At 38.3% G+C, this 12,726-nt stretch overlaps 1 protein-coding gene across 6 annotated transcripts in view; it reads right to left on the reverse strand.

Annotated features, from left to right (window-relative positions):
• Positions 1–12,726, reverse strand: part of HDHD2 (haloacid dehalogenase like hydrolase domain containing 2) — a 44,217-nt gene that overhangs the window by 11,925 nt on the left and 19,566 nt on the right. For all 6 annotated transcript variants that reach the window (XM_043443766.1, XM_043443767.1, XM_043443768.1 and 3 more), the window contains one exon: positions 10,829–10,913. In XM_043443766.1, coding sequence (XP_043299701.1) covers positions 10,829–10,913 — 85 coding nt within the window. The remainder of the gene's footprint in view (positions 1–10,828; positions 10,914–12,726) is intronic.

The following is a 12,726-nucleotide window of genomic DNA, read 5'->3' on the forward strand; positions in this document are numbered from 1 at the left end:
AAACACTCTCACACCAACTGAAAGGGCATGAAGAGTTTTCTCGTTAGAGAACCAAACTGCATACAGTTAAGGATCCTCATTAATGACTCAGGCAAAACATAACAAAAGAAATCCCCCAAGCCCCACAATCCCATCCACAAATAATCTGCCTTCCATCCCAACACTGCTGCCTACATACAGTCACACAGCAAGAGTCACACACCCATTATCATCGAGTCATATACGGGACATGACTGTCTTCCTAAGCTGCTTTTAACCAATGGAATAAATGATCTCACTAGCTTAATTTACTTTAAGTCATCTACTTAGTTAAAATATTTAGTATGTCCATTGAGGCAGAATTCATCACATCTTACCCTTCACAATTATGAGTAATTAAGCGCTCAACTATGAAACTGCTAAATTATTCTTGTCAGTGGGCATGGAAATGCCTTCCTGTGGGAGATGCAGGATTCAGACATTTATGATTAAATATTTTATTAAGTAAAAACCAATACTGGCCTATTACAGGGTCTTATTGTTAGTTACTACGAATTGCTCACAGCACAGGATGGATCCTTCAAATTTATTCTCTAATATTAATACAAATTTATTTCTTAAGCAGATCTTAAAATCCAACGGTTAGGAAACCTGATAAGGCCACTATGCTGGCCCTAAAGAACCACAGCTGATCGAAACAAGAGAATAATGAGTGATTTATCTATCTCCCCTTTTGTCACCCTGCCCCCAATCCCATTTATTTGCTACTCTACCACGGAACTGGAATTCTTTATGCAACAGACCTCAAAATTGCTTTTCACTTACACAGCTAAACTAAAAACTCACTTGATTTAGCTTTGTTAATATTTTATTATGTATTAACTGGATGTAAGACTTATCAGCTTGATGGATGTGTGTACTTAATTCCCAGGCAGTGCTTTAGAGCCTTCCCTGGAAGGGCTGAAGCTGTGGGTTCCTCTGCATTTCTCTAAATGGGAACTGGTTCCACATGGGCCTGGAGAAGACAGGCATCTCTCAGGGAAGTGGTTCCTGCTTCTGTCATTCTTCTCTGTATAGTAGAAGATTTACTGAATCTTAGCAAGAGCCAAGGCATGTTCAGGGTAGACTGAAAGGTAAATTATTTTCTAGGACACAGATTAAAAGTTTTTTTTTTTTTTTAATAGTTAACACTTCCAAAAATAAGAGAAAATAGACACCATACTACTTAGATGTGTTTGTACACTTCCTAGGCAGGGCAATTGATTTCTTTGTTATCAGAAGTAACACATCGACAAGAAATCTGAGGATTTTCTATCTCTATTTGACTATAAGTCCATTGAGGTACAAGAAACAAGGAAAAAGGCATCAAGAAGGCCTCATGCAGAAATCCTTGGCTATAAATTCCATGTAGGCCAAGGGAAAAAACTACAAAAAAGACCTAGCCAGGAAGCACATTATTGAAAGGGATGGTAAAGAACACCAAGTCCAGCACACTCCATTTTACAAGATCATCCGGCAATGCCAGCTGAGACCAAGGAGAGCAGGAACCCAGAACTCCAGAAAACCACTTTTCTAAGGAAAAAAAAACAAAAACAAGAGCAACTTTTTACCATTTCTGCTGAAGATGGAGCATGTGGAAATGAATTACATGGCAGCTTAAGCAACTGCCAGAAGCTTCCCATTTGCCCAACATCAAACTAGTGAGTCCTTTTCTTCCCACTGCCCCAAACGACTCTCCCCCAATCTTTCTCAACTTAGTAAATCCACCCCATTGCACAAGCCAGAAACCCAGCAGTGAACCTTAAGTTTTTACTTTCCCTCACCCTTCCATATCCCTTTATTAGCATATCCAGTAACTTCCAAGTCCAAAAGAAAAATAAAAACGTTTCCAGTCTTACTTTCTCAGCTGAACCTCTGCAATAGTCAACTCGTCTTCCTGCTTTCTGCTGTTGCCCTATTATACCAACCCGTAGTACAGGCAATAGAAGGAGTTTTAAAAGTACAGGCGAGATCATGTATGTCCCTGCTCAGCGTAAAAAAAAATAACCTCTTACTGCAAAGAGTATAAAATCCAAAGTCCTCTCTGCAGCCAGTGAGGCCTGGCTTCATCTGGCCACCGTTTACATCTCCAATCTCAGGACACCTTCCCTATTGCTGACTACACACCAAAAGGCCAAACTCTTTCCTGCTTCAGCCCCCACACGGTGTTCCCTCTTCCTGAAACACTGCCCCATACTCTGCACACGGCTTTCTTCTGCTCACCTGTCAGATCTCAGCTTGAAGTCAGCACACAGAAGCCGCCATTGCCAATCTCCCTACAAAGTGGACTTCCTCCTCACAGTTCAGCTCCATCTCATCTTTTTTCCTTTCTATCAACTTTCCATAGTTGATAATTCTTACTCAGCTGAGTTTGGTTTGTCTTCCTCGCTAGCATATAATCTCCACTATGCCCATCAGTTTTGCTCATCACTGTGTTTCTTACTTCAAAAAAAAAAAAAAAAATCAAAATCAAGCCGTGGGGCACTTCTCCAGGGGCTCAGTGGTAAGGAATCCACCTGCCAATGCAGGAGACGTGAGTTTGATCCCTGGGGTGGGAGGATCCCACATGCCGCGGAGCAACTAAATTCATAGGCCACAACTACTGAGTCTGGGCTCTAGAGTCCAGCAACCCCAACTACTGAGCGCACACACCACAGCTACTGAAGCCCACGCACTGAGCCTGTGCTCTGCAACAAGAGAAGCCACCACGATAAAAAGTCCACACATCACAACTAGAAAGTAGCCTCCACTGGCCCCAACTAGAGAAAAGCCCACACAAAGCAATGAAGACCTAGCACAGCCAAAAAATAAAATAAATAAATAAATAAAATTATTAAAAAAAAAAAAAAGCCCAAACAAACTCTGGGACCTTTCACTAGATACTTACTGAATAAATTCATTAATGGATGAAGCACTGTATGCCTCAGTATCCTTATCCTGATCTGTAACATGGAGAATAATGCTTACCATTTTGGGGAATAAAGATGATATATGTAAACTTTTTCATAGTATCTGACAGTAGTGATAATTATTTTTATTCATAAATATGGGAAGGGTAGTGTCTGTGCTACTTAAAACAGGTAACAGCAAATCACTTCACATTTTTGGGTCTTGGTTTCTTATCAAATGAAGGAACTGAATCAGAGTAGGTCTTTCAACCTCAACACCTTTGACATTTTTTACTGAAAAATGCTTTATTGTGAGAGGAGGCTGTATTATACCCTGTTGGATGTTTGGCAGCATCTATGGCCTCTACCCACTAGATGTCAGATGTACTCTTTCCCCCCAGTTGTGACAACCAAGAGTGTCTCCAGACATTGGCAAATGTCCCCCTGGGAGCAAAAATGTCCAGAGTTGAGAACAACAACTAGAGGATGCCAAAATCTTGACCTTCATGGACTTCCCTGGTAGTCCAATGGTTAAAAATCTGCCTGCCGACGCAGGGAACACGGGTTTGATCCCTGGCCTGGGAAGACTCCACCTGCGGCGAGGCAGCTAAGCTTGTGCCCCGCAACTACAGAGCCCGTGCCCCGGGCCCATGCTCCGCAACGAGAGAAGCCACGGTAATGAGAAGCCTGTGCACCACGGCGAGAGAGCCCCCACTTGCCACAACCAGAGGAAGCCAGCAGGCGGCCACGAAGACCCTGCACACACCCCTCAAAAACCCAGAACCACCACCAAAAAACTGGACGCTCAATACAATTAAAACGAACACCAATCAATCTGACAAACACAAACTACCAAAAGTTCAAATCAAAACAATAGTAAATCATTAAATATATCAAGAGAGAATCCCATCAACACTTAATTGAAACCCCCAGAATATCTCCACTGTCATATTAACACAGCAATTTTCTCACTTATAGTAGGCTACCAACTATCACCACTTCTGTTTGGTATTGTAGTTGGGGTCCCAGAGAGTATAATAAAGAAAAAGAAATGAAAATACAAAGACTGGTAGGGGAGAAGTAAAATTGTCATTATTTGTGGTTGACACAATTATCTATGTAGACAATTCAATTCAAAAGATTTTACAAATAAATTATTAGAATTAGCAAGTGAATGTAAGGTCAATGAATAAACACAAGGTTAACATACAAAATCTCAATTATATTTCTAAATATTAGCAATGAACAATTAAAAACAAAATTTAACAAACTACTTACAATCACATCAAGCAGGAAACAGAAGGATTAACTTAACCAAACAACTAACCTATAGTCTAGAAATTGCAAAACACTGATGAAAAATGTAAAAATAAAACTGAAATAAATGGAGATATATTCCATTTTCATACACTGGCAGCACATTATTATTAAGTTCTACCCAAATCTGTAGATTTAATGAAAGACCAATCAAACTCCTAGTGAGCCTATTTTTTTTTCGTAGAAACAGACAAGTTGATTCCAAAATTTACATGGAAAGGATGTAGAATCTTAAAAAGGACTGAATTAAAGAATGTATGCTACCAGACGTTAAGATTTATTGTAAAGCTGTAGTATTCAAGACAGTGTGAAACTGCACAAATATGAAAGAGCCACACTTATATAGTCACTTGATTTATGTCAAAGCACTAAAACATCACTGCAAATCTGTGAGGCTCTTTAAAGAATGGATCTAATGCAGTAAATGTTGCAGAAACAACGGGATATCTGTAAAGAAAAAAGTGAAATTTACTTCACACAATTCAATAAAAGTCCATTCAAAACAGGCCCTAGACCTAACTGCTAAAGGCAGAACAATAAAGCTTGCAGGAGAAAACATACGGAGAATATCTTCATGACCCTGAGGTGGGCGAAAATTTCTTAAACACAACAGAGGAAAATACAAACAAATTAAGACTCCCTCAAAATTAAAAACGTCCTGTTCTCATACTGTTAAAAGAATGCAAACCACCGACAGAAATAAGATATCTCTAGGACATATATCTAACCAAAGACTTGTATACATAGCACACACAGGGCTCCAACAAACCTCTAAGGAAACTATAACCCTCAGAAAGGAAAAAAGACTTGAATGGGGAGATCGCAAAACAAGTTATCCAATGGCCAGTAAGTATGTGAAAAGGCTTCAACAACGCTACTCAGTAGGGAAATACACATTGAAACCCAGTAAGAGACTACTAAACACACCAGAAAAAACAGCCACAGTGACACAGACTGAGGAGAGACTGGTGGAACTCTGGTTCAGAGCTGGTGGGAACATATGACTCCATAAAATCACTGTGGAAAATAACTTAGCAATATGGACTAAAGCTAAGCAGGCACTTGTCTATTATCCAGTAATTTCACTTCCAGACACAGACCCAGAAGAAATAAATGGGTATGTCCCCAAAAAACATGTACACAAATGTTCATAGCAGCTTTCTTAAGAGCCAAAAATGGAAAAATCCAAATGTCCATTACTGATTGAATAAATTGTGGAACTGCCATACAATAGACTACAATACCACAACAAAAATAAAGAACAAACAAAGCAAAAACAAAGTACTGCTACATGCAACAGCCTGGATAAATCTCAAAAGCAGACTAAAAAAAAAAATGCTACAACTGTATGATTTCAATCATATGAAGACGGAAAACTTGCAATACTGACAGAAGTCAGAGTAATGGTTTCCCTGAGGAAGGTGTGGTACTGACTAGAACAGAGAACCTTTTAGGGTGCTGGAAATGTTTTGTATCTTGATCAGAGTGGGGGTTATGCTGCTGATTCTATGTGTCAATTTTTACTGAGCTGTACACTGACAGTCTGTATACTTTACTGTATATCAGTTCAGTTCAGTTCATTTCAGTAGCTCAGGCGTGTCCGACTCTTTGAGACCCCATGTACTGCAGCACGCCAGGCCTCCCTGTCCATCACCAACTCCCAGAGTCCACCCAAACCCATGTCCATTGAGTCAGTGATGCCATCCAACCATCTCAGCCTCTGTCGTCCTCTTCTCCTCCTGCCCTCAAATCTTTCCCTGCATCAGGGTTTTTCAAATGAGTCAGGTGAAGGTGACTTCACATCACGGTGGCCAAACTATTGGGAGTTTCAGCTTCAACATCAGTCCTTCCAATGAACACCAAGGACTGATCTCCTTTAGGATGGACTGCTTGGATCTCCTTGCAGTCCAACGTACGCTCAAGAGTCTTCTCCAACACCACAGTTCAAAAGCATCAATTCTTCGGGGCTCAGCTTTCTTTATAGTCCAACTCTCGCATCCATACATGACCACTGGAAAAACCATAGCCTTGACTAGACAGACCTTTGCTGGCAAAGTAATGTCTCTGCTTTTTAATATGCTGTCTAGGTTGGTCATAACTTTCCTTCCAATGAGTAATATTACACATCAAATTTTAAAAGATCAGTAACATTGTATTTATGTAGTTTACTCACCTAAACCTTTTACTTAGAGTGGCAAGAGTTGCCTTGATCATAAAAGAATCTCCCCAGTTAATTAAAAAATGAGTAGTGACTGACATTAAACTCAATTCTGTATTCCGTGATCTTCAAATTGGCATATAAAGTTTTCTTCGGCATGTACTAATGGAATGCTTTAAATAACTCAAGTTCTTAAGTCTTCAACAATTTCTCATCTCCAGAGTGTTTTATTTTTATAGTCTGGACTTTAATTAAAAAGACTGCATAGCAGTCAGCTGTTTCAAAATGGAAAAAGCCCATAGAAATATTTATAATTTAAGCCCTGCTGCCACACTATTCTAGAATTCCTTAAGCCAGGGCTCTTAAGACAAGATTCAGGAGTTGCTGTACAAAGGCAGAAACTGATTTCTGTTGTTTTCTCCCCTCCCCTTCCCTTTTTCCCTTTCTAAGGAACTGAATATCTTAAATATAAAACTTTTTATTTTTCTTAATGAGAAGGGGATAGGAAAGCAATCCAACATTCAACAGAAACCATTTATGGGGATAAGAATCGCTTCCCAAAACACAGGAGAAACTGATTTCTGCATACCTCTAAGACTTCTGAAGGATTCTCATACCTTGTAACAATTACAGAAAGAAGTCATTAACAAAGTGTTCAAAACATAAAACTTTTTCTTTTTTTAAAGCAGCCTTCACCTCTGCATTTAAATGTGAAAGCTGTGATGTCACTTATCTTTAGTTGTAACAACATTTAATAAGCTCCTCAAGAAGCTGGAGGATAGCTGCTCTTAATTTAGAAAAATATTTTTTTCTGTGAACTTTTCTTAGGTTAAGCAATTCCATGTAGTTTTTTCCCAAAATTCCTGGGGTCCCACAATTATACTTCTGAGAAAACATGTTACAGAAACATAACCATTGCTTAACAAACATGTTCAGAAGTTTCTTAAAAAAAATCAACTCATAAAACCTGGAAATAAGCAACAATCAGAAATATACGACACTTTTTAAAGTGGAATATGCTCTGGGAATCAAGTATGTTTTAGAAGAATATTTAAGCATATAGAAAAACTTAAAAGGCAAGTTACCACATAGCATACATACGTTCTCAGTTTTGGCTATATATATGTGCCTGGAAACAAACTAGTCATATGTTAAAATATTAACTGTAGATCTTTTAGATGGAGAATCATGGGTAATTTTGTTTATTCACATTTCTTTTTTGAGCATTTCAAAATTTCCACAATGATGTATTACTTACTTTTTAGGCTTGTTAACGCTAAGTTCATTTAGATTAAGTGATCTGCTTGCCCAGGTAGTGTTTCTCCTAATAGATAACATCAAATTTAATTAAAATTGGTCCATTACTAAAATGCTGAAGCTTTTTTTCCCTCATAGGTCAGAAGATAAAAAAAGACCTTCCTACAGGGTGGTATAAGACAACTGAGAAAATGAATGAACTGGACCTACAGGTATTCATATTGATGAATCATACATTATTTCTAGAGAAGAAAGCAAACTGATGAACATATCAAGTATAAAACATGCAAGATAATACTTTATGTATGTGTTTATATTGTCCAGAAATACTTATGTATGTGTTACAAGTATAAAGAAATGCAATGATAAACACAAAATTCACAATCCTGATTACTTTTGGGCTTTGGCTAACAAAATTGAGGAGGGACAGATATGGGATAGCAAACATGTCGATAACTTGTATTTCTTAAATTGGTTGATAGACATACGGGTATTTATTATATTATACTTTTTACCTTTTAGTACTAGGCAAAAGGAAAAAAGACAGCAATGGCTTTTAGGATTTGAATGTCTCATAGAATCCAAACCCAAATCACCTTTATTCCTTACTGGTGGTTCCTATCCTTCCCTAAAATCAATCCTTTAAAATTCAGTGCTCTCAATTTTATTCAGACATTTTAGACATATTTGTGTAACATGGAAGGCTGATGTATTTGCCTGCAGGTAATATGCCTCTAAAGCTAGTATTCAATGCAACAGGATTTAAAATCCAATGTTTATTTGCATTATAAACCTGAATAGTAATTTAACTAATTGGTGGTTCATTTGAGACGTCTATATTTGCCACTCAGAATCCAAACAGCTGTAGTCATGGGTTGGAAGGCACAGTCTCTGTGGAGACATCAATATGCAAAGACGGGCAAGACCTAAAATCCTTCTGTTAACTTTCCACCCAGCTGTTAAGTGCATTTGTGAAATTAGAGTTGACTTATAAGTGCACTATAATGCTTTAAAATGTAGTGTTTAAAAAAATCAATATGGTTAGGGAAGTGTACTAATTAAGACAGCATCCGAGCAATTACAAAGTCAGTACTATGTCAACATACATTTTTATTACCCTGAGTCTAGTATTTATCTAAGACAGAGACCTCCCAACTTCCTATTAAATATGTCCTTCCCAAATTACCAGCTAAAATCAATCAATACCTTCTCCTTGAATTCTGTGGTTCAAGAAATGAATAAAAATGTAGTAGGGGGTAAACTCAGAAGTAAGAAATAATAGCAAATTCTCTATTTCAAATGAAAACTGGTTTTGGTATAGTTACAGACCTTATTTAAGGAGCAGGTGAGATAATCCCCTGTACCTCTATCCCCAAAGAAGCTAGAACAGAAAACTGAAGTAGGTGAAGGAAGGAAATTTTAGTACTCAAGTTACCTGGCATAGCAATGGATCTCTGGGAAATAATGTCTACTGAGCAATTATAAAAAGTGAATTTGTTTTTATTTAAACGAAGGCTTGACTATCACAGTAACTGAAAGTCACAGACAAAAGTGCATTCAGTAGTAGTATTTCCGGCCACACAGATTGTACATGAGGATAGCCATCTTCAAGATCAAATAATGTGCCTAGATGTGTGAACCTTGTAACAAGTTTTAACATTCTGATTCTAGGACATATATTTACATCAAGAAGTGAATTCTACATCAAGTATAAGTTAGAATGATTATTGAATACCTTTGCACTGGTAAGAAAATGATGTTAAATTCCAAAAATTTACTAAGCTGTTAAAGATATCTTTTTTAAGTTAAAGTACCTCTATGCAATGTGTAGGACTACTTAACTTGTCATAAATTTAACGGCAAATCACACTGCTTAATATCCAACAAGAAGTAAAAGGCAAGATGAAAAATGAAAAGTTTATAAAAATGAAAAATCTATAAAAATGAAAAATCCAAGGGGAAAAATAAAATCAGTCTTATTCTAGGGCAGATCTGCAAATAAATTTTTATTCAATTTATTTTAGGAAGTAGGAGAACCAGTGTGCAGCTTGCCTTTTGGAAACAGCAGTGAGAAGTTCCTACAGGTAAAACACACAGTGAAGATTTATAACAGTTTACCTGTAGGCGACAGTTCTCCAATTTCTACTAACAGCTGCTGGAACACCTCCACTTAGATGCCCACAGTTCAAAGGACCTCACCCCAAACATATCACCTCCTGAGCCCACACAGGGCACGTTCTCCATCACACGCACTTGAGACATCTCGACGTCCTCCGCAACTCACTGTTCGATTTCACCCCTGACCCAACTGTCCATCGAGTCATGTTGACACTACCAGAACCTAATTTTCTTCTTCCCTACTGCCAAAAACCCCAGATCAGACTACCACTATCACTCATCAAATACTTTCTTTGAAAAGTATGGTCAAACCTGACAACTTTTTTTGATAGCCTGGATTCTTGCTGGAGGGAGAATCACATTTACTATTTTGGGTGAATCAGCCTGGATATTATTTTCCTTCAGAGTTAGTCAGTCAGTTAGTGAAGAATCACAGGAGTGACAATAAAAAATAAAACTCTTAGCTTAAGAGCTGCAATCTATGATTTTCTGCCCCAGAATATTGATCCTATAAACCAGAAAAACCACAGTGATCACTGTGTTTTAACATATTGATTATTAAAAAAAAAAACTAAGACAGTAATAAATATTGTTTAACACTGATCTTGAAGTGATCTTTAAGATATTTGTTCTCATGTACAATCTAGATGGTCAGAAAGTAAAACATGTGTAACCTTACATGACAAAGACTTGAGAAGAAGGAGGGCTTCCTTGGTGGCTCAGTGGTGAAGAATTTGTCTTCCAATGCAGGAGACACAGGTTCGATCCGTGACGGGGAAGATCTCAAGTGCCTCGGAGCAACTAAGCCCGTGCAGCAGAGCCCAGGAGCCCTAACGACTAAAGTCCGCGTGCCCAGAGCCTGTGCTCCACGAGAGAAGCCACCACAATGAAGCCCTCTCACCAGAACCAGAGGGGAGCCCCTGCTCACCACAACTAGAGAAAGCTGACACAGCAATGAAGACCCAGCACAGCCCAAAATAGAGAAATATATGAATAAAATCATTTAAAGAAAAAATGAAGAAGAGAAGAAGTGAGTATATGATCACATGAAAAATAATAGCTAGAGACTCACCGGAAAGCTTGATTCAGAATTTGATAATGAAAATGTTCTGGTGCCAATCCTATGACCACAGCATTAGGATCACTTGTCTGTATTCCTGAAAATAAAAAGAAAAAATTACTGAAAAATGAAATTAACAGTAATGTCACAATTTATAATAAAGCGGCTTTAGTCAACCAAGTCCACATTTTTGTTGTAGCAATAATCTGAAGCTTAAGAGATTATCCTGCCCAGTATACTTTGGAAATATGAGCTATACTTAAAAGAGAAAAAAAAAGGTCTCCTAGTATTTTTGTATATTACTTTTGCAGTCTTACAGCTACTGAGTAACTAGAAGATCTGAACTAAAGTGTAACCTGATGTTCTCAAACAATTAACAGTTTGTAACTTCAAAAAGCTTTACTGATTAAAATCAACCAGAACAGCCACAGTTCTCTATGAGCTATCAGACCAAAGCAACTGATGAGGGACTGGAAAGCTAAGAGGCAAGGAAAATTAGACTTTCTGAGCCACACAGCTGAGGCACACACTGTCATGATAAACATGGAATGTACTATAGGTCCTATAGCTTTCTACATGATACCTAATCCACATTAGTTTCACAAATATCATTCTATAATGAAAACATGTTTTAAGGTCTTGGTATCTGATGACAAGACTTTAGTTACAAGAACCAAAAGAGGGTATTCACCATCACAGTTATTAAAACTCTGATTGAAGGGTCTGTGTATTATTCATACGCTGATTCCTATTTGCCTCTCTTACTGCCTGCTTTTAAGCAGTCTCATTATCAATTCTACCAAAATGTGAGAAGTAGAAAGAGCAGATATTCAAGATTTTCAATTCCCTCCTCACCAGCATACATGAGTACTGAGTAATTGGCTGAAACTTGTTGAAGGGAGAAAATAAAATCAATGGCTATAGTTAAAAGCTGAGATTTTTGTATTCTTTTTATTTTCTCCATCTACCACTAGCTAAGATATTCAACATTAGCCAAGATATTTCCATTCCCTTAAAAAACCCATCAACTCTGGGTATTTCCATGTTGCAAGTTCAGTCTTAAACTAAATAACAAAGATTTCTTCCAGACCAGGGGTTCTGCTTACATGTGCCAACTCCAGCTCACTGCTGCACAACCAGAATCTTTCTTCAAATAAAATAAAAGGTCTGGATAAAAAACTGTTTTGCAGTACTTCAGCTGGCCCAGAAATATAAATACACTAATCACAGAATGTATGTGTCATTATTTTTGGCAGCCCAGTTTCTGAATATCATTTTCATAACCACGGAATCCACTAGCTCATAAGGCCTGGTGAGGAGCAGAGCTCACCCTCTCTTGAGAGGGTAAACACTGCATACTTGTATTCCCAGCCTCTCTGCAGCTGTGGGTACTGGCCTGAGATGGAGGTTCTGCCAATCAAAAGCGCCGACCCCAGGCTCTACAACGGAAGCTAGGAACATAAAGCAACTGGGAGAATGCCACTGGAAATTCTGAGGCAGGAGGGCAAGCTGGAACTTCCAGTCTCCAGTGCCACTGGGGTCAACAGGCCAGCTGCAAAGGTCAGCATGCAGAGGCACATGGGATGCCCGATCAGTTCTGCATGCGAGGTGTTGCATACCGCTCCTTGGGGCACAACCCCGGAGACCTAACCCCCAGCCCCCGCTGGGCAGTTAGTTCTATAGGCTACTCAATCTTTTTTTTTTTGTCGCAGACATATAAAAGATAATAAAAAATGGAAAGACTAGCTCATAATGAGCCCTGATGTACCTATCACCCAGCTTTAGCTGTCACCAACATTTTGTCAATTGTATCTATGATTCTCTACGTTTTCTAAAGTCTTTGAAAAGTAAATCCCAGGTATCCATCATCTCACCCCTTCATATTTCAGTATATATCTTTAACTGATAAA

This window comes from Cervus canadensis, chromosome 23, assembly GCF_019320065.1.
Source record: "Cervus canadensis isolate Bull #8, Minnesota chromosome 23, ASM1932006v1, whole genome shotgun sequence".
NCBI lineage: Eukaryota > Metazoa > Chordata > Mammalia > Artiodactyla > Cervidae > Cervus > Cervus canadensis.